The sequence below is a fragment of the Saccopteryx leptura genome, chromosome 1 (assembly GCF_036850995.1).
Source record: "Saccopteryx leptura isolate mSacLep1 chromosome 1, mSacLep1_pri_phased_curated, whole genome shotgun sequence".
Lineage (NCBI taxonomy): Eukaryota > Metazoa > Chordata > Mammalia > Chiroptera > Emballonuridae > Saccopteryx > Saccopteryx leptura.
In genome coordinates this window covers 40,067,335-40,093,736 of record NC_089503.1, presented here as the reverse complement: position 1 = coordinate 40,093,736, position 26,402 = coordinate 40,067,335, and the positions used below count along the sequence as shown (strand labels likewise).

The 26,402-nt window shown below is 53.6% G+C and overlaps 1 protein-coding gene across 6 annotated transcripts in view; it reads left to right on the top strand.

Moving 5' to 3' along the window:
- NAV2 (neuron navigator 2) overlaps positions 1-26,393 on the top strand; it is a 397,784-nt gene extending 371,391 nt beyond the window's left edge. For all 6 annotated transcript variants that reach the window (XM_066364486.1, XM_066364494.1, XM_066364479.1 and 3 more), the window contains 10 exons: positions 693-793; positions 2,904-2,999; positions 5,813-5,981; positions 9,436-9,671; positions 11,723-11,877; positions 12,744-12,815; positions 14,494-14,690; positions 15,607-15,725; positions 19,995-20,198; positions 22,934-26,393. In XM_066364486.1, coding sequence (XP_066220583.1) covers positions 693-793; positions 2,904-2,999; positions 5,813-5,981; positions 9,436-9,671; positions 11,723-11,877; positions 12,744-12,815; positions 14,494-14,690; positions 15,607-15,725; positions 19,995-20,198; positions 22,934-23,059 — 1,475 coding nt within the window. In that variant the 3' untranslated portion in view covers positions 23,060-26,393. The remainder of the gene's footprint in view (positions 1-692; positions 794-2,903; positions 3,000-5,812; positions 5,982-9,435; positions 9,672-11,722; positions 11,878-12,743; positions 12,816-14,493; positions 14,691-15,606; positions 15,726-19,994; positions 20,199-22,933) is intronic.
- Positions 26,394-26,402: the final 9 nt, after the last annotated feature.

The window sequence follows — 26,402 nt, the reverse complement described above, 5'->3', positions numbered from 1 at the left end:
CTGCAGCTGGCACTCCGGTCTCTAAGCCAGAGCCCCAAGATAAGCAGGTCAACAGATCAAATGGGAAGGCTACAGGCGTGTGTGCACCTGGGGTGTGTGTGTGTGTGGGTGTGCGTCCGCTGCCAACATGAGCCCAGCCGTTAGACTGCTGTCATGCTTTGCTCCAGCGCCTCAAGTTCTCCAGCCATGAGTTTGGATCCCTTCGCCCACCATGCTGAGTTCTGTTTGATTCATTTTAAGAGGCTGACGTACAAACTGAATGCTGCATACAAACCCTACGGCCGCTGGTCCCACCTGGGGCAGTGGCTTGATCCGTGGTCCTCCCGCCTTCGGGCTGGATTCCAGGCGGACGTGGTAATTCGCGAGCTGGTCTAGGTCTCTCTGTAAGCCTATTGAGGCTGACGCTTTGATTTCTTACCCATTGATGCTGCTGTCGCTCTTTTGGTTGAGTCTCACCCTTGCACTTCCATTTGGCAGGGCACATCGTCAGCCTGCTGGTTCCTTGGTTGGTCCGCCATTGGTTTCTGTGGTTGCATTCTTCATTCTGCCCTCTGCCCTCCCCTGCCACCCCCACTTCCCCTGCACCCCGACACCTGGTTTGTCCCACTGCTGTTCCAACAAGCAGTGGGGGTGTCAGGAAGCCAGCTTTGCTGTCCCATGTGCCTAAGGCTGTTGATGTTTTCCATTCGCAGACATGTTGCTGGATGACACTGGTGAATGCTCGGCTCGGAAGGAAGGAGGCAGGCATGTTAAGATAGTTGTCAGCTTTCAGGAGGAAATGAAGTGGAAGGAGGTTAGTTGGATCCCTTTCCCTGCTCTGCCTGTTCCTCCCCCAGGTAGAACTACCTAGCTTAGCGATTTCACCATCAAACCCTATAACCTCAGCGCCTAAGGTGATTTGGAAGTACTACTAACGCTCTCCTCAACTAACCATAATCCCCAGCGGCATTTTGACACAATTAAAGTGAACGAATAGCCCTTCCCTCTCTCTCATGCTTGGAAAGTCTAATAAAGAGTAGTAACAATAGTGCTACATTCACTTCCACGCAACTAACTGAACACTAACGTCACTCAGCGGTGGCTTTTCTGAATTCAGTATGTTCCCAAAGCACCTCAGAGGCAGCTAGCTAAGCACATTTAGCAGAGACGGAACGGAAGCGAGCTGCCCAAGAGCAGCTGTTTTATCCGGCTGTCTGAGGCTGCCGGCGGAGTCGACACTGACCGAGGCAGCCACATCCAGGGAGTACAGGGGCGGCTACACGGGAAGCTGTGGGACGTGCCGACTCACCAGGGGCGAGGATGGGGAATCTGAGTTTTCTGAGGAGCTTCTGTTCTCGTCCAGAGTCTCAGGAGGCCACATCTCCAGCAGGCTCTATTTTGGGGTAGAAGTAGGAATTGAAAATCAAAGGTGATTTTTTTTTAGTCTCATGATTAAATCCAAATGATGCTCTGAATGACCATCACACAACTAAATGGGACAAGGCTTCATGAGTCACTGTTTCAAGTCCCCTTCAGTTTTTGGTTTGTTAGCTCTTAGCATTCTAGTCAGCCTGGCTGTTGTAGTCTCTGAGAGCTGGGGAACCGTGGTGCCCACCAAAACAAAGCGTCTGCCGCCAGACCCGTCTCTGCCGGGCTTTCCACGGGGCAGCTGCTGGTGCTCTAGTGCCTCTGAAGGGACTAGCCCCAGGAGCGTGAGGGCTGCCAGGAGCTTTAGCATTGTGTCAGCTAGAAAGATCCAATAAAGAGCTTCACTTTTATAACCTCGCTGGTAGAGGGGGGGAAACTCATTCTTACAATAAATGTAGGTGATACCTGGGAATGTGTTATGTTCTGGTGATTACCAACATGAACAGATAGATTTTTACAAGAGTTTTATGAATCACTTTAAAAACTGTGTGGTTCTGGATCACTGCAGAAGCCAAATGAAGTTGGTTGACCAGATGTTATTATCTACATTTTACAACTGAAAAGCCTAAGACCCCAAGCATCTCTTGCTGAAGGTTACAAAGCAAGCAACAGGGCCAGGTCACCTCACTGCGGACTGGTGCTCTTTCCTCTGCTGATTTTGCTTAACTTCCATATACACCCCGCCTTGCCCCCCACCCTTCACCTAATTCTACGTCTTTATGAGCATGTCAGATATTTTAAAACCCAACAGAAGGGAATGTTCTATTAGCTTCTCTTTAATCAGTGTAATTAGTTGGCCCGCACTATGCAGAGACATCTGGACAGAGATGAAAAAGATTATTTTTCTGTAAACTTCTCAAGAGTTTTATTAGTTTTCTCGATTGAGCATGTTTTAACCTTTAATTAGAAGAAAAGCAATAAGCATTATTTTAAAAACAAAAAAAAAGAAGAAAAGATAGAAACCTATTCTATCCTAAATGTGTTTAAGATCTAGCAAGAAGACAAACTTTAATTTACAAATAAGACAGAAATACCTAAAAGTAAGCAATACAGACTATGCAATTATATAAGTTGTATACAGAACCATTAAAGCAGTGTGAGCTCTGAGCCTGATGAGTTAATCATTGAAGGCTTCCTGGAAGAGGTGAGTTTGTAAACAAGGTTTGGAAAAGGCAAAATGGCCGTCAGGAAGAGGGACAGCATTCCAGGCAAAGGATGTGATCTGTGCGCTGTACAAGGTATGTGTTTAAAAGAAGGTACTAGATTACAGAAAGGAGATCTTCACTTCCTACCCCATAGGCTCCTGTTTTAGCAATAGAGCAGGGAAAGATATTAAGACTGTTGCATTCAATCTGTTATATCTGATGTTAAAACAAATAGGACTTTTATTCCCCTCTCAAACCATTGGTGAAGTTCTGGGACAATCTGAGTCCTTGCTAAACTCTGTCAGAAGAGATCCACCTGTTTTTCACCTGTGTACATTTCCTTACCCTTAGGATTCCAGACCGCACCTCTTTCTTATTGGCTGCATTGGAGTCAGTGGCAAGACGAAGTGGGATGTGCTCGATGGGGTGGTTAGACGGCTGTTCAAAGTAAGTGTTTTCAGGAGACGACTCTGGCAGTCTACCTGAAGCGGGGCGGGGGGGAGGGCTGGGCTTAGCAAGGGAAGCAGGGTTTGTGTCCTGAACCTGGCCATTTCTCAGGCTCGTCCCCTCTCCCATATCATTATGTTGCTGGGACTTGTCGCCTGGCACTCAAATGATCAGAAGGAAGGTGGTAAGTACAGACTGCTGATGGACTAAATCTCAGCTGCCCTTGGTGGTCCTTGGTGAGCCAATGCATCACTTCTCAAGCATTGAGCAATTTGAACCTCTGACAATGAACTGCTAATATCTAAATTCTGCTTTCACCTTAGAGTTGTGTCCAGTTGCATCTGCTTTGAAGTGTGTGTTCTTTGGGTGGGGCTGAGACATCTGATTTTCTTTATTTATTTCGGACTATTTAATTGGCTTGCCCACGTCCTTGCCAACACTTCATTCTGTGATTTGTGTTGCAAGTGACATTAACATCTGATCAGCAGCCAGTGTCAAGGATTTTGGCATCTTATATATTTTTGTATTTATTTTAATCACATCGTTGGGGTGGGTGTTTGCCACAGGAGAAGTCACTCATGGGTGCTGAGGTGAACCTTGCAGTATAATGTAGTTTAAAGGAAGCTTTCTAACCTTTAAACGAAGGATACTTCATTCTATTGTCCTGAAATAAGTTAGCAGCCATAAGTGTTCACTGATCATATCCCCTGTGCAGTACTAGTGACCCACAGATTGTGCGTTTGAGACCATGCTAAGCACCTTCCTTACCTTACCCCAAGTTATGTTCAGGCCTGTGAAGAAGGAGCTACTGTTTTCCCATTGAAAGGTGAAGAAGGTAAACCTCAGGTTGGGTCGCTTGCCCGAAGTCATAAATCTACAACTAGACCATGTTGGTCTCCTTATACTGGCCTGACTTTCCTTAACTAGTACATAGCAGTCTCTTTCTAGCATCTAAATACAGGTGATTTCACACAGAAAATTCTGTTCTTTGACCAAAGATCACCCGTCATCTGCATGGGCCAGTCTATAGAAATGTGAGCAGACAGCCTGACCAGGCAGTGGCGCAGTGGGTAGAGCGTTGGACTGGGATGCGGAGGACCCAGGTTTGAGACCCTGAGGTCACCAGCTTGAGCGCGGGCTCATCTGGTTTGAGCAAAAGCTCACCAGCTTGGACCCAGAGTCGCTGGCTCGAGCAAGGAGTTACTCGGTCTGCTGAAGGCCTGCGGTCAAGGCACATATGAGAAAGCAATCAATGAACAACTAAGGTGTTGCAACGAAAACCGGATGATTGATGCTTCTCATCTCTCTCCATTCCTGTCTGTCTGTCCGTCTATCCCTCTCTCTGACTCTCTCTCTGTCCCTGTGAAAAAAATAATAATAAATAAATAAGTAAATAAATCTACGAACCCACAAATAATTCTTTTTTTTTTTTTCTGAACCTGGAAATGGGGAGGCAGTCAGACAGACTCCCTCATGCGCCCGACCGGGATCCACCCGGCACGCCCACCAGGGGGCGATGCTCTGCCCATCCGGGGCGTCACTCTGTCGCGACCAGAGCCATTCTAGCACCTGGGGCAGAGGCCAAGGAGCCATCCCCAGCGCCCGGGCCATCTTTTGCTCCAATGGAGCCTTGGCTGCGGGAGGGGAAGAGAGAGAGAGAGAGGAAGGAGAGGGGGAGGGGTGGAGAAGCAGATGGGCGCTTCTCCTGTGTGCCCTGGCCGGAAATCGAACCCGGGATTTCTGCACGCCAGGCCGACGCTCTACCACTGAGCCAACCGGCCAAGGCCACAAATAATTCTTAAAAAAAAAAAAAAAGAAATGTGAGCAGACAGGAGATGCTAAGCACAAGGGCAGATCAGGCCTGCTGCCCAGGTTAATACCTTGTGTCTGCTGGTGGGCAGTTGGGTTAGAAAGACAACAGGACTGAGAAGAACCTGTGAAGCGTTATATGTGAGGAAATGAGACGGTTAAAGATAGAGGTCTGCCTGACCTGTGGTGGAGCAGTGGATAAAGCGTCGACCTGGAAATGCTGAGGTTGCTGGTCCAAAACCCTGGACTTGCTTGGTCAAGGCACATATGGGAGTTGATGCTTCCTGCTCCTCCCTCCCCCTTCTCTCTCTCTCTATCTCTCTCCTCTCTATCTCTCTCCTCTCTAAAAATTAAAAAATAAAATTAAAAAAAAAAAGATAGAGGTCTGTTATTGGGGTTCCACCTTGGCCATCGTCTGGCCAACACATAGCCCATGACTCTTCGTTGCAAGGTCACTGACTGGAAAACCGTTTGGTCACACACCTAAGAGGGAGGAGCTCTTCTTTATTCCAAACTAAGGACGCATCTTCCTGTGTCAAGTTCCAACAGCCGCTTTCTTTCTAGCAGCCCTGGGTTTGATCTTTTGGACATCAGTATGCTTGTTGCTCTGAGCCAAAAGAAGGGGCTGGTGGAGAGATTTCTTGTCCGAGTCACTTCTTCATAAATTCTCTGGCACCATTCACAGATCCTTCAACAGCAGAACTCAGGAAAAGAGCCTAACTTTTCCGTGCCTGCTTGATCCAGACCGAACAGTCACAGTCTTGTTAGGGTCCCTTCCCCACACATGCACCACTAACCAAACGGATCTGCGTTTTAAGAGGCCTGTGATAGGAAGGCTCAGTCCCCGTAGAAAGCCAGCTCTTTCCACACCCGTCCCACAGCCGATTTCAACCCAGGCTTCGGCAGAGAAAGAAGAGAAGGTGACTGTAGATCGTGCAATGAAAACATGAGTCATGGGCAGACTTTCAGCTGCATCTTTGACGGAGTCTTTGTTTTTTCCCCAGGAGTACATCATTCATGTCGACCCAGTGAGTCAGCTGGGGCTGAATTCGGATAGCGTCGTCGGCTACAGCATCGGGGAGGTCAAGCGCAGCAACACTTCCGAGACCCCTGAGCTTCTGCCCTGTGGCTACCTGGTGGGCGAGAACACTACCATCTCGGTGACCGTCAAAGGTACCTCGCCGATGGCAGAGGCCGGAGCTTGCAGGAATTGCATTTTTTATTTTGTGCCGTGGCCTAGCAGACCGTGGCCGCAGTTCCGTGTGTGCGTGTGGATGTGGGTGGTGGTGGTGGTGGTGGTCGTTTTCCTCTTTCCAACCACGGTTACTCTTATCTAAGCAAGCTGAACCGTCTTCAGCTTTTCCAGCCACCCTCGGAAACAAATAATTTTAGTTTATTGCCGAAATTATATAACAAAAGGCCTCATTAGCCTGATGACTCTGAGATGATGGAATCTTAATAACCTTGTTGAAATGGGGCCCCACCAATGCCAGGGAATTACTCTTGCCAGCAAGCCTTGGACGGGATCCCACCCTACAGATGAGAAACCACCACTTGCTGTAGGCTAGAGAGGCGCCGCTCTGAGCACCCCATTGAAACGGCTGAAGCTCTCACCCACGGGTGATGCTGCCGGAGCTTCCGATGGCCTCATCACCCAAAGATGTTAAGCCCCAGGCCAAAGTGTGTTCCGTGGAATTCCAGGCCCACAAAGTATTTTGTGGAGGAAAATTTAAAAAAAGATTTCGTGTCCAAATAAGCCTGGGGAACTGCATCAGTATCCCCGTTAGGATGTGGGGGGCAGGGGGCAGGAGTGTATTGGCACACCGGATGTCCCAGTTCTTGCCATTCAGAACGCTGTTTAATCCAGGCTGACACAAATGCATTTGACTGCAAAACCCCATTTTCCTAGATTTGATGAACCACCTGAAGAGCGGACCAGCAAACACTGCGCTGGCAGCAGCCTTCGGGTTGTCCTGTGTCTTACTTCCTGGAGGGCACTGAGCCCTCTAGTGTGAATAGTGCGGCTCGGGGGGCGTGGCACGCACATGTTGTTTCCCGACTGGCAGGTTTTCTCAAAGTGCCGCAGCATTCCTTAGTGGGAACCCGGATCTCGCTCTGCCCGTGACAAGCATGAGTACTGCGTGGACCTCCCACGTACCCTTACCCTGCTGGCAAGGGAGATTCCACAGTTGTGGCCTTGGACTGCAGGTGGTAGAGCCGCGTGGCTTTAGCAAGAATGGAAACATCAAGGCCCTTGTACCTGGAAAACCCAGGATATGCCACAAACACAGCAAGCTTCAGGTGTCCCGGCGGGGCCACCAGGCCCAGCCCAACCTCAGCTGCTCTTATTTTTTGAGCTCTCTGCACATGGAATGGTCCTGGCAGCCCTGACTCATCTTTCTAGCTTAGGAACCTAAAAGAAAGAAAGACATTGTCTTTCTGGAAAAGAGCGACAGAAAATGTTTCGGAGTGGCTCTGCCCTGCGTGAACCCAACGCCCATCACTGAGTCAGTCTCTGTGACCAGGGAGAGGCTTTGGTTCAGCGTGGGCATAAGCTTGGGGGCAGTTGCTGGGTGGGCCGTGCTTAAAGCACCCGGAGTGAACTCCCCATAGAGGAAGGAGCCCTACAGGCGAAGGTGGGAAGCGTGCCAGGCACTCCACACAGCAGTCCACTATAGGAACCCTTGAAGGCAGTGGTTCTCAACCTTTCTAATGCCGTGACCCCGCAATACAGTTCCTCATGTTGCGGTGACCCCAAGCCAAAAAATAATTTTGGTGGCTACCTCATAACTGTAATTTTGCTACAGTTATGATTCGGAATGTAAATACCTGATATGCATTATGTATTTCCGATGGCTTTAGGCGACCCCGCCGGGGTCGCAACCCACAGGTTGAGAACAGCTGCTTTAAGGAAAGCCTTACACTTAGGGGCTCAAACTGCGTCTCATCCGCTGGTGAGCGTGCATTGTCCCTTACCGGGGAGCGTTGCAAGTACTGAGGAGGTAAAAGGAGGGATCCACTGCTGAGACCAGATAAGCTCTGTAGAAACAGTGATGAGATGATCCTCCTCTGGGGGAACGGGCCACCCTGTGGAGCAGCCTCATCTGTTGCTGTCGGCCCACCACGTTGTTTTAGCATCTCCGGGGGCTGCCCGGTGTATTGTTCACTGAGACCTGACTCTTCTCTTTTCTTGAACTGCTTGAGACTTAACGCCTTCAAGGCACTAACAGCCACCCTCGGGTTTGAGCTGAGAGATCTGTGAGCTGCAGGTGGTTCGCTTCGGTGGTACTGGAGGTGGGCTGACTTGGGCTGCTCCGCAGTGAACTTGTCTGCAGAACAATCACTTCCAGGGGGTTTGTGGCAAAAGGTCGAAACAGCAACCCAGATGCAGAGGGAGGTGTTCTGGTGGTTTCCCCCTCGTTGTTATTGTTTAGACTAGAGACCCGGTGCTCCATACTCTGCCTCAAGGTCTGAGCCGCGTCGGCTCCCTTAAACTCAGTGCCAGGAAAGTCTTAGCCTGTACCTAGAATGTGGGTCATTGGGAAACTTCACCGTGGTCATTCGGGACAGTCACTGCCTTTAGGGGCTGTTCTTGGTTGCAGGAGCATTAAAACAAAGCATATAAATGCCTTATGGGGGCACTATTTTGTATAATAATTATGTGGAAAGAAGATGGGATTTTTAAAACAATAAATCTTTTTCAGTTAATATTTTTCTTGCATGTACTTCCTTCCTTCCTTCCTTCCTTCCTTCCTTCCTTCCTTCCTTCCTTCCTCCTTCCTTTCCTCCCTACCTCCTTCCCTCCCTTTCTTCCTTCCTTCCTTAAAAAAATTTTTTTTCATTGATTGGTGGAGAGGAGGAGAAGAGAGAGAAGCATCAACTCGTTGTTTCACTTAGTTGTTCCCTTTAGTTGTGTACCCATTGATAGCTTCTTGTATATACTGGCTTTCTTGAGGTGAGTTTTTAACAGAATTACCTTAGGTTCTGAACAAGTAACCTTGGATGGACCTTCTCTCGGGCGTGAGACTGAGAACCTAGCTCTTGTAAAGCCAGCAGCCCTGACGAATGGAGCTGTCCCCAGTAGGAAAGGGGAAGACGAGTTTCTTCCTGATGGTGTTCAGGCTCAGAGGGAGGTAGCATTCCAGCCCAGTCCAGGTCTGCCAGGATTCACATCCTCCAATGGTCCTCTTTTGCTTGTGCTTACTTTAAAGATAAAAGTGTTATTACCTTCATGGTACCTCTGAGTGTGGGAAGCAGGGGTACCCGGCACGCAGGGGAGGACAGGGTGAGGGAAGAACCCTCGGATGCGGGCAGACGTGGGAGATTCGGGTTTGGGTTGGGCAGACGCCATCGGTCTGGCAAATCCAGACAGACAAGCAGCGCCCAGAGTCCTGGGAATCTTACAAGGACAGGTGAGGACGGGGGCCCAGATCTGAGAGGTGAGGGCGAGTCAGCAGCAGCTCCTTCTCAGCCTTCCATGCAGCAGGGGCCGCGGGTGAGCAGGCTGCCGGGAGAGGGGCGGCCGCAGGCCCCCGCCGTCCCTGCCGGCGAGCACAGAGCTCTCCCCGTCCCGCCCCCGCCGCCCCCGCCGGGCGAGCTCAGAGCTCTCCCCGTCTCTCGAACACAGGGCTCGCGGAACACAGCCTGGACTCGCTGGCCTTCGAGACCCTGATCCCCAAGCCCGTCCTGCAGCGCTACGTGTCGCTGCTGGTGGAACACCGGCGGATCATCCTCTCCGGCCCCAGCGGCACCGGGAAGACCTACCTGGCCAACCGGCTCTCGGAGTACCTGGTGCTTCGGGAGGGACGGGAGCTGACAGACGGGGTCGTCGCCACCTTCAACGTGGACCACAAGTCCAGCAAGGTGAGGGGGGCTTTTGGAAGCTGCTGCCCAGCCAAGGGGTCACTCTCTGGCCCTTTCAAAGCTGTGGATGTCACCCCCCATGCTGATGGGACAGCAGCGTTTTCTATACGCCCGCCTTCGGTGATTATAAGAGCCCAGTGGGAAGGTCAGAATGTGGCCAGCAGCAAGTGAGGCTTGGACCCCAAACTTCCCACTAAGAACTTCCATCTGTACATTGATGTCATTTCTTACTTCCCCGCTATGAGCCGCATGCTCAGTGCTAACAGTTCTTTGAGCGTGTGTCAGATGTGTCAACTGTAGTTTACCAAGAATTTATCACTTGCTATTGTTTTTCCAGAATGAAACCCTTTTCTTGGAACGAGAGTAACAACACACACTGACAGTCTGTTTGCCCCGTGATAGTAAGCTGGCCACCTCCCAGGTCACAACTGTCCACCGTTAAGGGAATAGTTGCTGCTATCCCCATCCCACAGAGGGGGAAACTGAGTCTGGAGGCAGATGGTACTGAGAAGTGGGCTGGAGCTCAAGTTTAACCTTGGACTCCGAGCCAACAAAGAGTGTTGACCCTTCTTCACAGGGAGCCGTGGAAACATTCGGGTGGCCGGGCCTCGTCCTGCCCGGAACTGGGAGGGGTCTTCTCACACCAGGTTGTTATCCTCGTAGTGGATTAATTGTTAATTCCCTCTGGCTGGCCCTCTGCAAAGGGGCAGAGAGTCAAGGGTGAATTGGAAATGACTCTGCCACCTCAGGAATCACTGAAGATGGGCATTCCTAGACCCCATTCCCAGGTGATCTGTCTCAGTAGGTGTGTGGGCCAGGAACCTATGCCCATTCACACATTTCCCAGGTGACTTCGATGTGTGGACAGGACCAGAAAGAAGGGGTCCGTGGGCAGCAGCCCCTGCAGGTCGAGTGAGAGAAGGCCCCTTGGCGGTACCTTGCCCAGGGGACAGCTCACCACCTGTGCCCACAGGCCTGAGTGGGGAGGGAGTCCTGGGAACCCTCCCTGTCCTTAGAAGGCTGAGGCCAAGAACCCAGGAGAGAGGGGTTAAAGGAAGGAAAACTCACTAGGAACTTCAGAAGTTGGGCTTTTCGGTCGCTAGCATACCACACTTAGGCTGGAGGTGCGTGCATCGGGGAGGAGGCAGCTAGCGTGCCGGACGGTCTGGGATGAGGAGCACCCTGAAGAGGCACCGAGTCTGCATCCAGGCCCGTCGCCTGACGTGGATGCGCCTCATTTCCCCCTCTGTAAAAGGGAGCTAGCCGTGGTCCCTGCCCCAGAGGGTGGCGGTGGGCTGCAGAAGCCCCTGTATAAGACCCAGAGAGCTGTGCCCAGCTCCAGGTCCCGCCAGCTGTCGTGATGATGCTCTTACCAGCCAGTCGCCCAGGGTTCTCCGGCCAGTTCCTGACTCACCACGTCAGCCTTTCCCCCTGCTGCACCGTTATTCCTTCTCTCCTTCCCCGGCGCACAGGCCTTGCCCCCCCCCCCACGCTGGCCTGTGTTCTCGCCCAGCTCCAGCCGATCTCACAGTTGTTCTTCACAGTTCAGCTCAGCAAGACTCCCGAGGCCCCTGTGCGTGGGGACCCCTCCGCCTGCACTGTTGGCCGTCTGTCTGCCACAGAGCTAATCAGCCGGACTTACGGGGGCTCTGCTATATTGATTTACCGAGGGCCTCCATGTAAACAGCTCTCAGGCTGTAGGTGCTGTGAGAGAGCACCTTATACAGAACTCAGGTATCATACTTAGCTGTAAGGTACCGGCCCTCCAGAGCTTCTTGGGAGGTTGGCATAATAAAAAATAGCCAAGAAAAATTGGCAACAGTTCACAGAGAATTGGTGGAGCAGGGAGCTGGACCGGGCCTGGGCTCCCTCCGTGGCGCTGCGCTCTCGCCCTGGGCTGAAGGCTTTCTGTTACCTGGTGAATGCCGGACGGCAAGACCCGGCCTTCCCCACCCCCGTGCCTGTACACTGGCCCGGGTGAAGTGACGTCTCCGAGCATGTGCCTCTTCATCAGGCGCTTTCACCCCCTTGTCCTTCCCCGGCCTCTGCAGGAGTTGCGCCAGTACCTGTCCCACCTCGCCGACCAGTGCGCCAGCGAGAACAGCGCTGCGGACATGCCTGTCGTCATCATCCTGGACAACCTGCACCACGTCAGCTCGCTGGGCGAGATCTTCAACGGGCTGCTCAACTGCAAGGACCAGAAATGGTAAAGGCCAGCTCCAGGCCCCCTGGTCCCCGGGAGAAGGGCTGACCGTGACGTGTGCTGCGCAGGGAGCTGTGCTCGCTCATGGCCGGGTCAGCGTGGTGGGCGGAAGGCAGCCCGCCATCGGCCTAAACACAGACGCCACAGGCCTGGACATGAGTGCCCGTCCTCGAGCCCGGCTCTGACCCACGGAGCGCCCTCTCCCTCATGTCCCCGTCCTCGAGCCTGGCTCTGACCCACGGAGCGCCCTCTCCCTCGTGTCCCCGTCCCCGAGCCTGGCTCTGACTCATGGAGCGCCCTCTCCCTCGCGTCCCCGTCCTCGGGCCTGGCTCTGACCCACGGAGCGCCCTCTCCCTCATGTCCCCGTCCTCGAGCCTGGCTCTGACTCACGGAGCGCCCTTTCCCTCGTGTCTCCATCCTCGGGCCTGGCTCTGACCCACGGAGCGCCCTCTCCCTCGTGTCCCCGTCCTCGAGCCTGGCTCTGACTCACGGAGCGCCCTCTCCCTCGTGTCCCCATCCTCGGGCCTGGCTCTGACCCACGGAGCGCCCTCTCCCTCGTGTCCCCGTCCTCGGGCCCGGCTCTGACCCACGGAGCGCCCTCTCCCTCGTGTCCCCGTCCTCGAGCCTGGCTCTGACCCACGGAGCGCCCTCTCCCTCGTGTCCCCGTCCTCGAGCCCGGCTCTGACTCACGGAGCACCCTCTCCCTCGCGTCCCCGTCCTCGAGCCTGGCTCTGACTCACGGAGCGCCCTCTCCCTCGTGTCCCCGTCCTCGAGCCTGGCTCTGACTCACGGAGCGCCCTCTCCCTCGTGTCCCCGTCCCCGAGCCTGGCTCTGACTCACGGAGCGCCCTCTCCCTCGTGTCCCCACAGCCCGTACATCATTGGCACGATGAACCAGGCCACCTCCTCCACCCCCAACCTGCAGCTTCACCACAACTTCAGGTAAGACGTCCCTTTCGGAATTCCTGTTCTGTGCCAGGCATTGTGGTGAGCATTTTTCCCAACGTAACTCTGAAGTCTCACTATAGCCTCGAGTAAATTTCTCATTCTCAGCTTATAAATGGGGGGACTGACTGGGAGAATAGGTGACCTGCGTGAGATCACCCAGCCCGGTTCATGGAAAAACTGAGACTGGAACCCAGGTCTCTTGGACTCTTTAAGTCCTGGGGTGGTGGCATCGGGGTGGTGAAGGCGGGGTCTGTCGCATGCCTCTGTCCCCTGCACAGCGCCAGTGGGTGTGTCTCTCTGGCCCAAGCGAGCAAGAGCAGTGAAAGCTCTTGGTGTCTGAACGTCCCCCAGAGCTGAGTCTGGGGGCCTCTGAGCTCCCGCGCTGTGTCCCTGCGCCCCAGCACTGTAGGGAGTCTCCCCTGGGCGTGTGGGAAGGGCTGCTCCACGCTGCTGGCCTTGCCGTCACTAAACGCCCTGTGCCCGCTCTGGCTCCCACTGACCCCTCCGCCCCCGCCCCCTGCTGGGCCCTCGGAGAAGGGCGAGGAGCCTAGTCCAGGGCAGGGACCCCTGGCTCCTTTTCACCGGCCTCTTTGCAGGCGTCTCTGAGGGAGAGCTACTGAAAGGGGGCCTGAGCTGTCATTGCCAGAGAAACGGGAGCTCCTCCCAGAGGGCTGTGGCTGACCTCTGCACCCAGGCTGCCCCTGTCCTGTCCTGTCCATGCTTTCTGCTAGATATGCCTCAAGTCCTTCTCTCCCCTCCTCCTTCCCACGCCACTGCCCCATCGCCTCCCAGGGCCTGTTCAACCGTTTTCTAACGGGCATGCCCGCCAGCCGAGGGCCCTCGTCCTCTCTCGGCGTCCTGGAATTCAGATCCAATCGTAAGCCCTCGGGCTTCAAGTCCTTCAGGGGTTCCCCTTTGCCTTCGGGATGAACTCCAGACTCCTTCAAGTCCTCCAGGGGTTCCCCTTTGCCTTCGGGATGAACTCCAGACTCCTTGGGTTTGCAGGTCAAGCCTGAAGTGTGGTTACGCTGGGCCCCAAACACCGCACACTGTTGTTTCCCACGTCTCTGCAAATGCTACAGCAGGAAGCTCTCCCCCCACCCGCCCCCTGCTCCTGCCTTTCCTTCTGGGGCTGTTCCATTCATTCTTCTAGTCTCAGTCCAGACGTCCTCTCCTCTGAGGAGCCTCCCTGATTCCCCAGGCGTCATCGTGCCTCATTCCTCTGTTTGCCGACCTGCTTCCGCCACAGGACTGAGCTCCCAGGGAACGGGCAGGCGTATCTTAGTCGTTGTTGTAGCTGCATGGCCCAGCACAGGTCCTGATGCCAGCCCAAGAGGCAGTGTGCACGGTGGTTAGAGCTCAGACTTTGGAGCTGCACTGTCTTAGTTCTAATCTTAGCTCTTCTATTAAGTACCTGTTTGATCTTGAACAAGTTAGGTAACGTGTTTGTGCCTTAGCATTTCTATCTGTAAAACGAGGATGGTGATTATATATGTCACAGGGGTGCATGAGGAATTGTGAGTTAATATCCTGCAGCATGTGCTCAGTGAATCCTATTTTAGTATTAGCGTATGCACTGTCCATCTAGTTCTAACGTGCTTTGAATATTGAGACTGGCCCCCCATTGTTATCTCTGTCATACTCATTGCAAAGCGTTCCTGACTTCCCGCAGGTGGGTGCTTTGTGCCAACCACACGGAGCCCGTGAAGGGTTTCCTCGGCCGCTTCCTGCGGCGGAAGCTCATGGAGACGGAGATCAGCGGGCGGGTGCGGAACGTGGAGCTGGTGAAGATCGTCGACTGGATTCCCAAGGTCTGGCATCACCTGAACCGCTTCCTGGAGGCTCACAGCTCCTCGGACGTCACCATCGGTGAGTGGGAAGCCAGGCCAGAGGCAGAGGGGCAGGCTGCGTAGCGGGAGGTCCTGAGCTCAGGCCTCCTCAGAGCATGTCCTGGGGCCCTGGGCAGGGCAGCACTGTGCAGGCACAAGCCAGCTGGACTCGGTTCTGTTTGTGCGGATAGAGAAGGAGGCAGAGGGACAGTCACAGCCCAACCCCAGACCACCTCGCCCACACCCCTGTGCTGGGTGTCTCTGCCCCTCCTGCCCCGTCTGTCTGGTGCGCTGGGCTGATCAGCGACAGACGCGTCCCGTCTGGGCCTGCGCAGAGACTGCCCGCTCAGCGCGGAGCCCACCCCAGGGCTCCCCACGTGCAGCCCACGCTGAGGGGCTTGCTCGGCTCTGAAAGTAAAATGTTACCAACATTCCTGCAGCTCATTTCTGTGGCCCTTGTCCGTACGCAGATATTTCTGCAGCTCATTTCTGTGGCCCTTGTCCGTACGCAGATAGTTTGTGCAGGTGCCACCGTGGTTCACCTAGAGTGTGTCCTTTCTTTTCCCACCTCACGTTGTCTCCTGAGCATTTGTGCTGCTACTCCAGTTTTTTGTATTTATTTTTAAAGGCTGAAAAAAATCAAATGTGGGTATGTCACCATTCGTTTAAACATTTCTCTCCTCTTGGACATACAGTGTGTTTGCCTTTTCAAAGGCAGCGTTGATAATACCACAACGAACATCTTCCTCCTTAAGCCCTTCCTCTCTTTTGGGTGATTTCCTGGGGGAGAGGGGTCTGACGGTGGGGTTATAGAGGCCAAGTGTCCTGCTCTGTGCCCACCGCTGGGCACTTGGAATTTCTGCTGTCACTCAGAAAATCCAGGGTCCGTCCTGTGAGGGACGCTCGGACCGTGGCTTCTCCTGATCCCCCGTGACTGATTTCATCGTGGTCCCCAGGTCCACGGCTCTTCCTGTCGTGCCCCCTCGACGTGGATGGCTCCAGGGTGTGGTTCACCGACCTGTGGAACTACTCGATTATCCCCTACCTCCTGGAAGCCGTCAGGGAAGGACTCCAGGTGAGAAGCACGGTACCTGCTGGCCTCCTCAGAATTGGGGGTTGGGGAGAGTGTTCTAGTGACCAGATGAGTTGGCTTTATCTCCTCCTTCAGGATTCTGACTGCCATGAGGTGACAGCCCCTTGCCTGTGAGGCCATCAGTCTAGCATACTATAAGGACACACTTGGCTATAAATCCTAGCTCTGCCACCTGTTAGCTGTGTGACCCCAGGCAAGTCATTTAGCCTTTCTGCGCCATGGTGCCCTCATCAATAGGGAAGAAGGATAGTACTCTGCCACAAAGAATGTAGCAAGGGTTCAACAAAATCCTGGCTGTAGTACTCTCAGCATAGTGAGTGCAAAGAAATGGAAGCAAACATGTGAGTAGCACTTCACAGTCCACAGTGGTGGGTCTGTCCTGTGCAGCAGCACGGACAGTCCGCAGAGGCGTTCAGGACAGCAAGGACTTGAAAGGGCCAGAAACCAGGGACACGCCACCCTCTCCTGAGACTCCTGTGCGGCAGGGAAAGCCATCCCGTCCTTGTGCTGTGAGGTCACCTAAGAACACTTTCCAGAGCACGGGAGCAACCCGGGGAGGCAGCTTGAGTTAGCATTTTACCCGGCTGCTCAGAAATGAGCCACCCTGCCTCAAACCTGTGACCTCATCACCCTGATGAGCCCAGGAGACCCCCTAGACTCTGCTGGTTTACAAGGAAAACTGGTGTGCTCTTCGGCCTCTGGATTGGAAGGGAAGTGGGCCAGCATTCTTCTGAGAGCCTGCTACTCGCCAGGCGCTGTGCTGGGGGCCTGCCGTGCGGGGTCTTGTGTGGTTTTAACAGCTCTGTGTACACCTGACAGACGAGGAGACCAAGGCTCACGGGAGCGTCAGCCCTTCCCCAGGCTCACCCAGGGGGATGTGAGGAGCCAGCGTCGGAGCCCAGGTCTGGCTGGCTCCTCGGTTACTTCCATGACTTCCAGCCATCCTCAGGGACCCCCTAACTCCACCCAGAAGCCTCCGGTTGTTCGGGGAACTAAGTATTGTGGTTCCTGTAGTGGAGTTCTCCATAGATGTCATTTGACAAAAGGATTCTTCTATTTTTTTTTTTAAAGTTTAAAACCCCTTACTCTTCTTTCTTCTTGTCACCCTGATTCCATGCTCACTATGTGCTGAGCACCATGAGGGGTCATTTACTCCTCACCTGACCCTGCTAGGTGAGCCGAGTGGCCATGAGGGCAGCGCCTGTTGCAGAGAAGGTAAAGCCCTCGGCCGAGGTTATCAGCTAAAAAGAGGCAGAAGCCTGAGAATGAACTCTGACAGGGCAGCCTGTGGCAGGGTGGGGTGCACACACAGACCCTGCTGAGATCAAGCCGGTCATTGACCTCTAGACAGCCCCTCCACCAGACTCCTCTCCCAGAGGAATTGTGGCGTCGCCCCCTAGTGGATACCAGATACCCCTGCAAGTTTTGACTCTGGAGTCTTTTCCCAATTAGAATGTATGTGGGGTGTTGGGGATGTGACTGCTTGGAGGCTCTTCCTGAACACGGGCCTCGATTCCTCCCTGCGTGATAGACACGTGCGTCCCGCAGTCGGAAGGCTCACAGCGGCCCAGGTTTTATTTTCTACTGTGTCTGCTCCCTGTCCCTGACCCTGTCGGGATGCCAGGCTCATTCCTGCCGTGGGGAGAGTGAATGTCCTATTTGTCTGCCTACGCAGCTGTCTCTGCCGCTCCTTAGAGCTGCCGCGGGGCTCTGCACTGGGGCCAGGGAGCGTCACGATGTTGCTTTTACTTGCCACGGTCCTTACCCAGCCATTCATCATCTGGTCTTGAACACGTCCAGCGGCAAGTGGGGAGGCTTGTGAAAACATTTCCTGTTCTTGCTGATGGTGTCCGCATTTCCCTGCTGCACATGTGTCTGACGAGTCCGTCCCCGGGCTGTTCCCCTTGGGAGCTGTCACTGGAAGCACTTGCCAAAGTGTCTCGTCTGCAGCACAACTCGGAAGGCCTTCAGTCCCCTGGTGGGGGGAAGGCACGCAGAGCTCTCTCAGATGACCCATCCTGTTCCGAGACCCTGGGCAAGGCTCCCTTCTTTGCTCTGAAAACTGTGGACTAGAAGACTTTTTTCAGGCTGGCTTTGGTGGAGCCCAAAAGCTTAGACTCTTCAGTGGTGGGGTCAGGAGAGAAGAGCAAATATTTGAGAACCACTGGGCCGGACTCTCCGGTCTACGGACTGAGTGACTTCCAGTATCCAGCCCCTGTTGTCCTGCAGCCCCGAGTGTCTCCTCCAGGCTGGGGGTGGAGACAGAGGCAGTCGTCGTCAGAAACAAGGCTGTGGCACAGCCTCACCCGTGGGAAGTCTGGCTCGGGAAAAGCAGCCCGGTTCCGTGGGGAAGGCCATTAGCGGAGGAGCTTCTAAAAAGTGTAGGAAGGTTCTTGATCTGGAACAGCCTTCTTCAGTTTAAAGATCCCCAAATGTTGGTGCCCCCTTTCTCCCTGACAGGCATGCGTGTGCACATGCACACACTACTGTCACGTAATCCTGTCTGAGAGGCACCACGGCCCCATGGTCAGGAAGCCTTAGGTGCAGACCGGGCCAGAGTGCTGGACGGGAGGGTGCTGGGTCTGAGGAAGCGGTGAGGTCCCAGGACATGCGTGTGTCTGGAGTGGAGGGGGAGGCAGCCGCTGGTGAAGAGAGAGAGTCATGCCCCCATCTGCAGTGTGGGCAGGGTGGGCGGCTGCCGGACAGAACTCGTCCGCAAAGGTCAGAGGTGGCTCAGGCGGTCATGAGACAGCGGCAGGGGCGGCAAGCCCAGCCCTGGTTGACATGTGCTCCTCTGGAACCAGCTGGGAGGGAAAGAGGGGGTAAAGGCCCAGACGAGGAAGCTGGGGTCCGAGGTTCGAATCCAGCTCTGATCCATAGCCTTTCCCAACTGGATCTTCTCGTTTGACTCCAATCTCCCTGTCTGGTCAATAATGGGGGAGTCTTGGGTGACCCCAGCTCCTTCCAGCTGAGGCAGCCTGTGACTTGGAAAGACATGGTGTTGTCAGAGCTCAGCTCTGCTCTGTTGTCTGCACCTTGGATCTTTGGACCTCGTGGTCCGCGGCAGAGGGGGTGCCTTCCAGAGTCAGCGAGTGACTGCCCTGGGCGGGCACACCTTGTCCTGGCTGCCGGCCTGTCCGCCCGCGTCGTCTCAGGCTGCAGTGGCACGTGGAGTTAGACTTGAACGCCAGTTCTGCCCCCTCTCCTCCCTGCGCCCATCTCCTCATCTGGGAAACGTGGGTAGTAGCTTCATCCTGGAGCCATGGAGCAGTCAAGCATGGTGGTGGTGGTGGAGGTGGGGTGGAGAGGAAAGCTGAGACCACCCCCAGCCCCCCACACACAGAACCTCCCCTCGGGAAGAGGTGCAGCCTGCGGCCTTGTTCTTACAGCATGGATCTGTTTCTTGAAATTGCCAGTGAAAGTCACTACAGTCCTTTTATCACTGAGGCTTAAGGAAAGGAGCGCGGAGGCATGGTAGTGCTCTTATAAAATTAAGTGATTGTACGACGTTCTGTTTTAAGAGCAACTTGGTTATTCTGGACAATTTTGAGAAATACCTGGGGAGCAGGGAGAAACACCACCCACGTATAACCTGTTCACAACTTGCTGTTTTGAAAGTGACCAGTGCCCCTTACAGAGGGACTCCAAGAGTCAGACCCTCTCCAAGAAATGGGGTTTTAATCAAAACAGGGCCATTCGTGACCTCTGCCTGTGGTACCGATGGCCGGCACCCCATCTGAGCGGGAGCACTTCTTCGGGTGGGTGCATGCAGGAGGCGCTGAAGCTGACCCGTGAGCGGATGGCCAGCACCTCTTTGTAGCATCACGTTTAGGGACGTCATGTGGGCGGTTTGAAATTGGCCGCAGTGGGACTGTTTATGCCACAGGAGTGGCAAATGCTTCAGCTCAGGGGGTGGGGGTTTCCCCGAGAGGCCACTGTGCAGGTTGGAGCCGCAAGGCTCCGCGTTTAGGTAACGTGGTGCGTCAGTGGCAGAGCTGAGATGGGAGACCAGGTCTGCCTGACCCTCCCCAGGGCTGGTGTTCCTACCCTGGGCCGTGCTGCCTTCAGTCTTAGCACGTCAAGCTCTCTGTGCCTTGGCTGACTCCCTTAGGACAGCATTCTGGAAGGGGAGTTATACTGTCAGGCGAGGCCTGATGCTGGGACTGGGCATTGTTCAGAGAGCTGCCAGCCCAGGGCCGCGGTCAAGGCCTCAGCCCCCTTCCTAACCATTCCTTCTCTGCCTCCTTTTAGCTCTACGGAAGGCGGGCCCCCTGGGAAGATCCTGCCAAGTGGGTGATGGACACCTATCCTTGGGTGGCCAGCCCCCAACAGCATGAGTGGCCTCCCCTGCTGCAGCTCCGGCCCGAGGATGTCGGCTTCGACGGCTACTCCATGCCTCGGGAGGGCTCAACAAGCAAGCAGCTGCCCCCCAGTGACGCTGAAGGAGACCCGCTGGTGAGTCCTCGGCTCCCAGGGCGGCTCTGGCCCCGAGCACGTCCTGTGCGCTGGGCGTGAAGTGAAGCCAGGCCTGCTGGGAGCGCAGAGGCGACCGAGCTGCGGCCTTGCTTTGAGGGGCTTGGGCCCATCTTAAGCTCAGGGACACTTTTGTTGCCAATATTTTCTTCAGTGGTTTTAGTTTTTCTCTAAATCTTGAACCCCTCTGAAGTCGTTTGTGATTGCTGGTCAAAGATAATAATTTGATGTTTCCCTCTAAGTGTCCCTAGATCTATTGTCCCCACACCACTCCTTGACCTCTGATTTCAGTGCCACCTTTGTGATGCACTGTCCTGCTCCAATGAAATCTCCCGCTAGTTCCTGAGCGGAGGCAGAGCCCAGTGATCAGGCAGACAGTCTGAGGTTGGCAGGCAGGGTGGCCTGAGCATGGCTCCCACGGCCAGTGAGGAGAGTTCAGTCTTTAACACGGTCTGAGCTGCTGATTTCCTGCGCCTTTGTGAAAGCAACAAAGATTCTTCTCCAGGAAGAACCTGAGCCAGGGATGTTCACGCAGAAAATGTTCATAAGAGATGCAGCAAGATTAGAAGACAACCAACTTGCTGTAACGAATTGATTTGCCAGGTTTAAAAACTAACAAGTACCGTGGCTGGTTGGCTCAGTGGTAGAGGATCAGCCTGGCGTGCAGGAGTCCCGGGTTCGATTCCCGGCCAGGGCACACAGGAGAAGCGCCCACCTGCTTCTCCACCCCTCCCCCGCTCCTTCCTCTCTGTCTCTCTCTTCCCCTCCCGCAGCCAGGGCTCCATTGGAGCAAAGTTGGCCCGGGCACTGAGGATGGCTCCATGGCCTCTGCCTCAGGCGCTAAAATGCCTCTGGTTGCAACAGAGCAATGCCCCGGATGGGTAGAGCATCGCCCCCTGGTGGGCATGCTGGGTGGATCCCGGTCAGGCGCATGCGGGAGTCTGTCTGACTGCCTCCCGGTTTCCAACTTCAGAAAAATACAAAAAAAAACAAACAAACAAAAAAAAACTAACAAGTGGTGCTTTGGGTTCTCTGCCATCCTCCTGGCTGATGGGATGGGGCTGTGGTCCTAGTGAGACTTTTCTTAACAGAAGCTATATTTTAAACGGATTTACTATTTGTGTTACTGTGCATAAACTAAATTGCCATGTTTATAATAATGGTTTCACAGAGGAAAGGATCAAACTTCAGAAAGCCATATCTTACGTTAACCAAAGCCAAAATCAGAGTCATGGAGCTAGTCTCATGGGGTCAGGTCCAAGCTTAGGAGGGCTTACCTAAAAATAGAACTTCGTATCGCTAAAGGAAGAATGGCTGGCTTGTTCGCAGACACCCTTGTCTTAACCAGGAATAGCTGGGCCACTGAGCATAGAAGGTGTCTGGGTAAGTCCTGAGGTTCTCAGAACAGGTACACAGAATGCCCCTCCCAACCCCAGGCTCCCAGAATGAGCTGCCCCGATTCACCAAGTTAGCTGTGTGGTGTCTCTCCCAAGACCGTGCTCCCTGTCCGGGGCCATCGGTCTCTTGTTGTAACAACTCTCGTGTTTCCTCGTTTCTCTCCTCATGAGATGAGGCCTTCTAGAGGACAGGGCTTGCTTGTTTGGACTCCAGACCGCTTACGGGGACTGCACCGGGAATGTTGAGGGGTGACTAAGTCATCCCAGCTGCAAAGGGTTGTCCTCTGCATTTCGGCTCCACCCTCTCCATCGTGACTGTGGATGCCAGCTGCTGGTGCTTCTGTAGCCAGGCTCGCCCCCGGAGACCGCTGAGTGTCCGAGGGGCAGCTGGCTGTCATGCCCTGCAGCACCAGGTCGTGGCCTTACCTCAGAGAGACCCTATCTCCTTAACTTCTTTGTGAGACAGAATAGAAAATACATACGCACACACCCCTTATAAATAAAATAAGTCGTTTTTAGTTCCCTGTCTCCACTCCCAAACAAATAACAGTAGAGAGTATCTGTCATGGGAGATTTAAGAGCACTATCTTTAAACTCTTCAAGAAGATGGTGGTAACCATAGCAGCTCACTTTTGTTGAGCGCCTACAATGTGCTGGGTCCCATTCGCAGGGCCCTGTACACATGTCATTTTATTCCCTATTTCAGCCCCAGGGTACAGGGGCTGCTGTTCTCTGCAGTCTGTAGACCAGGACCTGGTGGCTCAGATACACGAGGTGATTTGTCCACGGGCTCCTCGATCGGAATCCAGGCCTCTTGTTCCTGTGGCTCTGCCTGTCCTGGCGCTGCCCTGGCCTTCCCTGCGAAGGCCTTCCCAGGAGGGGAGCACGGACCGGCATGGTGCTTATCCAAGGGGGTGCCCTGTGCTGATGGATGCGTGCCAGAAACGGGGGTGCTTGACCGGCTTCCCTCAGGCTCAGGGAAGGTATGCCCCTCCCAAATAAAAATAAGTATCTCACTTACAAGGCACTTTCTATTTCATTTTCCGTGCTCTACATATATTAGCTCAATCTACACCATAATGTTATAGGGCAGGTACAATTGATTCTTCACATTTGACCAATGAAGAAACTGAGACACAAAGAGGTTAAGTCACTTGTCCGAGGTCATGCAGCTAGTAAGTGGTGGATCGGGGATTTGAACCCCGGCAGCCGGGCCCAGAGCCCATGCTCTTGTCCACTGCCTCCGTGCGGGCTGCAGTGCCGAGGTGAGTCTGGAGGCGGACTGGGCGGGAAGGTGCTCACGCTCTCCGCTCTTTTCAGATGAACATGCTTATGAGGCTGCAGGAGGCGGCCAACTACTCCAGCCCCCAGAGCTACGACAGCGACTCCAACAGCAACAGCCATCACGACGACATCCTGGACTCGTCCCTGGAGTCTACTCTGTGACAGGGGCCCGGCCGTGGAGCCTGCCCACCTCCTCCTGTCCTCGCTCCGCCCCACCTACATCCCCTGCACCACCACCCTGCAGATGCCCGCCTGAGCCAGCCCGGCGCGGCCAGCGCTGCGGGAACCCCAGGACCCGCGTCCTCCAGCCCTCACCCGGGTGCCGACCTCCCAGGCCAGCCGCCTGGGACTGCTTCCTCCCACAGTCAGCACTGCACTATCTTCGGTTTTATTTTAATTGCTGTTTTTGCCTTGTTGCTGTGACCTCCCTAAGACACTGAAAATACTTTTCGGGAAAGGATCATCGCCAGTGAAGTGAAGAGGGTTTAAAACGAAAAAAAAAAAACATTCGAAGCTCTGAAACCAAGCAGCACCCCGCCACCAGCTGCCCGGGGACAGAGACACTGGAGCGGAGTTGGAAACGTCAACAGCGCGGCTTCCCCTCAGCAGGGACCCTGCGGACCGAGGTGGCCGCCTCACCGCTGCCCCCACACCGGCCCGCCCCTCCCCCCCCAGCCGGCCACAGAGAACTGGTGCTAACGAGGCACAGGCTTCGGCCACACAGCCAACAACAGAGCTACAACGCAGGAACACCTTAGGGAAAACCAGCTCGTGCTTTCTGTTTCGTTTTATCTCCTCTGTGGTGCTCTCCCGACCCGAGAGGACCTTGCCGGTTCCGATTCAGCCGCCCCGTCCAGACCCGTCTGCCTCCACCGAGTCCACGCGCGCGCGTGCGGAGGGAGCGCGGGTGCCGAGCGGGTGCCCGCAGCGCAGGACAGCTCGCGTCTGTCCCCTTCCTGTGGAGAGACGCATCAGGTTTTCTTTCGGCAAACACTGTGTACAGAGAGCGTGGGTCTCCTCTGGAGAACTGATGACCCCTTAGAAAATGAGGTTGAGTGTCTCTCTTTCTGACTCTTTGATTTTTGAAGATTTTTTTCCGCCTTCGCCCTCTTGGTCAGAGTCAATCCTTTGATGGAAGTAAGAGCCGCAGGAGTTGAGTTTTGGTTTGGTCCTGCTGAGTTTTGGTTTTCGGTTGTCCATCCTCACAGTTCTGCACACTCGCCGCCTCCCGCTGGGGCAGGGGTGGCCACGTCCCGCGCAGCGGACCGGCACCCTGGCCTCCACACGCGGGGGAGCCGGGACCTTGCCTTTCCTTCCCGTCCCGGAGGCTTCGGAACGCACGCACGTCGACACCCGACCTGTGCCAGCCCCAACCTCAGGTGGGGTGGTGAGGTCACCTCGCAAAAGACTTGCACTTTTCTCAGAACCAACGCGATACAACTCAACACGGGGGTGGCAGCCGCTCCCTTCCGGAAGCCCCGGCCCGGCCTCCGTCTGGACGAGCCTTGCCTGACCTCTTCGGTGCTGACCTTCCCAAAGCGATGCCTTACTGGTTTTGTACTGACTGTGTTCATTTATGAGTGTCATGCCTGCCTGGGGTCCATTTCTGTTGGGTTTTTTTTTTTTTTTCTTCCCCCATCAGAACTAACAGGGCTAAAAAGTCATCTACTCATTAGGAGAACTCAAGTTGCTGTGACTTTTTATCTCATCCAAAAGACTCATTTATGTATGTGTGTGACCATGGGAAAAAGAAAAAAGGGGAAAAAAAGATTCATTTTTTGAGTTCTTATCAGTCTCCAGCAAACACCTCAGCAAACGTTCCCGTGGGTCTGCCTGGCGTGGCGACATGCCCTGCGACAGTGTGTCTCGGTGTGTCTCCCGCATACTGGCGCGTGCTTGACACAGTGGCGGGTCCCGGAGTTGTTTGTTTCTGTTTTAGAAGGAGAAGCGTTATTCCACCCATCGGGGAGTCTCTGTTAGTGATCTGGGTTTTTCTTCCGTCTTTACATTTCTCTTGCTGAAGGTCCATCTCTATATGTCTCCTCATTACCCACCAGAGCTTGGCTTGAAACTGCCTGCATTACATTAGATGGCACCGTTTTCTTCCTTCTTGAAAGGAAAAAGGGACTTGGTCCCACTGACTGGTGAGTAGAAAACCTCTCGACACTGTCCCTGTTTTAATCTCAGTACACTCAGACTCTGTTCCGCTAAGCTTTCCTTTAGTCGTCTTGAGTGTGTGAGTGTGTCTTGCTCTGTTCTGTTTTTCATGAAGATTTTAAACCATGTATTTCGTCCGTGACCACAGGCCAAACCCTGAGCCTTCTGGTAGACCTGAAGAGTGGTCCTTCTCAATGTCTGTCCCAGTGATGACCTTACACTCATACTGTGAATTTGGGAGAAGGCAAAATTAGCTTCTCCTCATGGGCCATTTTCCCAGTCAACTTGTGAGTAGACACTTACCAATATTGTTTGAAACTTTTTTTTTTTTAAACGACACCATCTCTCTCTGTTTTTCCCTCTCCCACAGACTTCCCTCCTATTGGATCCAGGCTCAGAACCAAGACCTCTGTCCCTGGTGCTGCCCAACTAGTGAACAGTGATTCCAAGTAGTTGTAGCCCTTGTATGATTCACAACTCAGTGACCTTCCTAAAGTTTCGGGAAGCAGGGTTGTCTGATATGCACATTTCTTCTCTCGGTCATATTTTACTTTGTTAGTGTCACTCACTTTTAACAAAGTGACTTTGTACTCATTTAGGGCTCTGTCTGAAATGCTTCCATTTTGCCTTTTTCTACAGTTAGGCTAATTTTGAAATATATGAAATTCTATGCAACATTTATGTTGAGTTACCAATGGAAGCCAAAATTTTCTTCCCAAACTGCCAAGAATTACACAGGCCATAAATGAGGTGGGAATACCCTTTAATTTCAGGTTAGGGGTGGGGGGACAAGGAGCAAGATTTGCCTACACCTTGTTGTATCTTGGGAACATTTTTTATTTAATTGCCGATGCTCTAAACTTCAGAATTCTGTATACTCAAATTTGATCATGGTGAATCTACTTCAAAAGACACTAATCCAGCTTTGTGGATATGAGATGGGAGGGAGGTTTGCTGTTTGGATCTAGCTGTTTTCCAGTGGAGCAGTTTATGAAATATGTTCTATAAGATGTACATTTTCTCATTGTAACATAGAAATTGTAAATAACTGATTAAAGTGCTGCATTTTGATGAATTTTTTCTAGCCATTTTTAAAGAGAAAACTAGGAATTGAGTATTTTGTGTACGGTATGTTCCCACCGTCCCTCCCCTCCCCTGCCCCGCCCCTCTCTCCCCTCCTTCTCTCCCTATTTAATTTTCATTTGTCATGAGGTTTTTCGATTTGCCAATGATCTGCTGGAGATCATGCCCCCCCCCTCCCCATCATAGAGAATAAAGCTGATGATTGTACCAGTCTTAAATTATTCATGATTCAATAAAATTGATGCTTATTTATTCAGATTTGTGG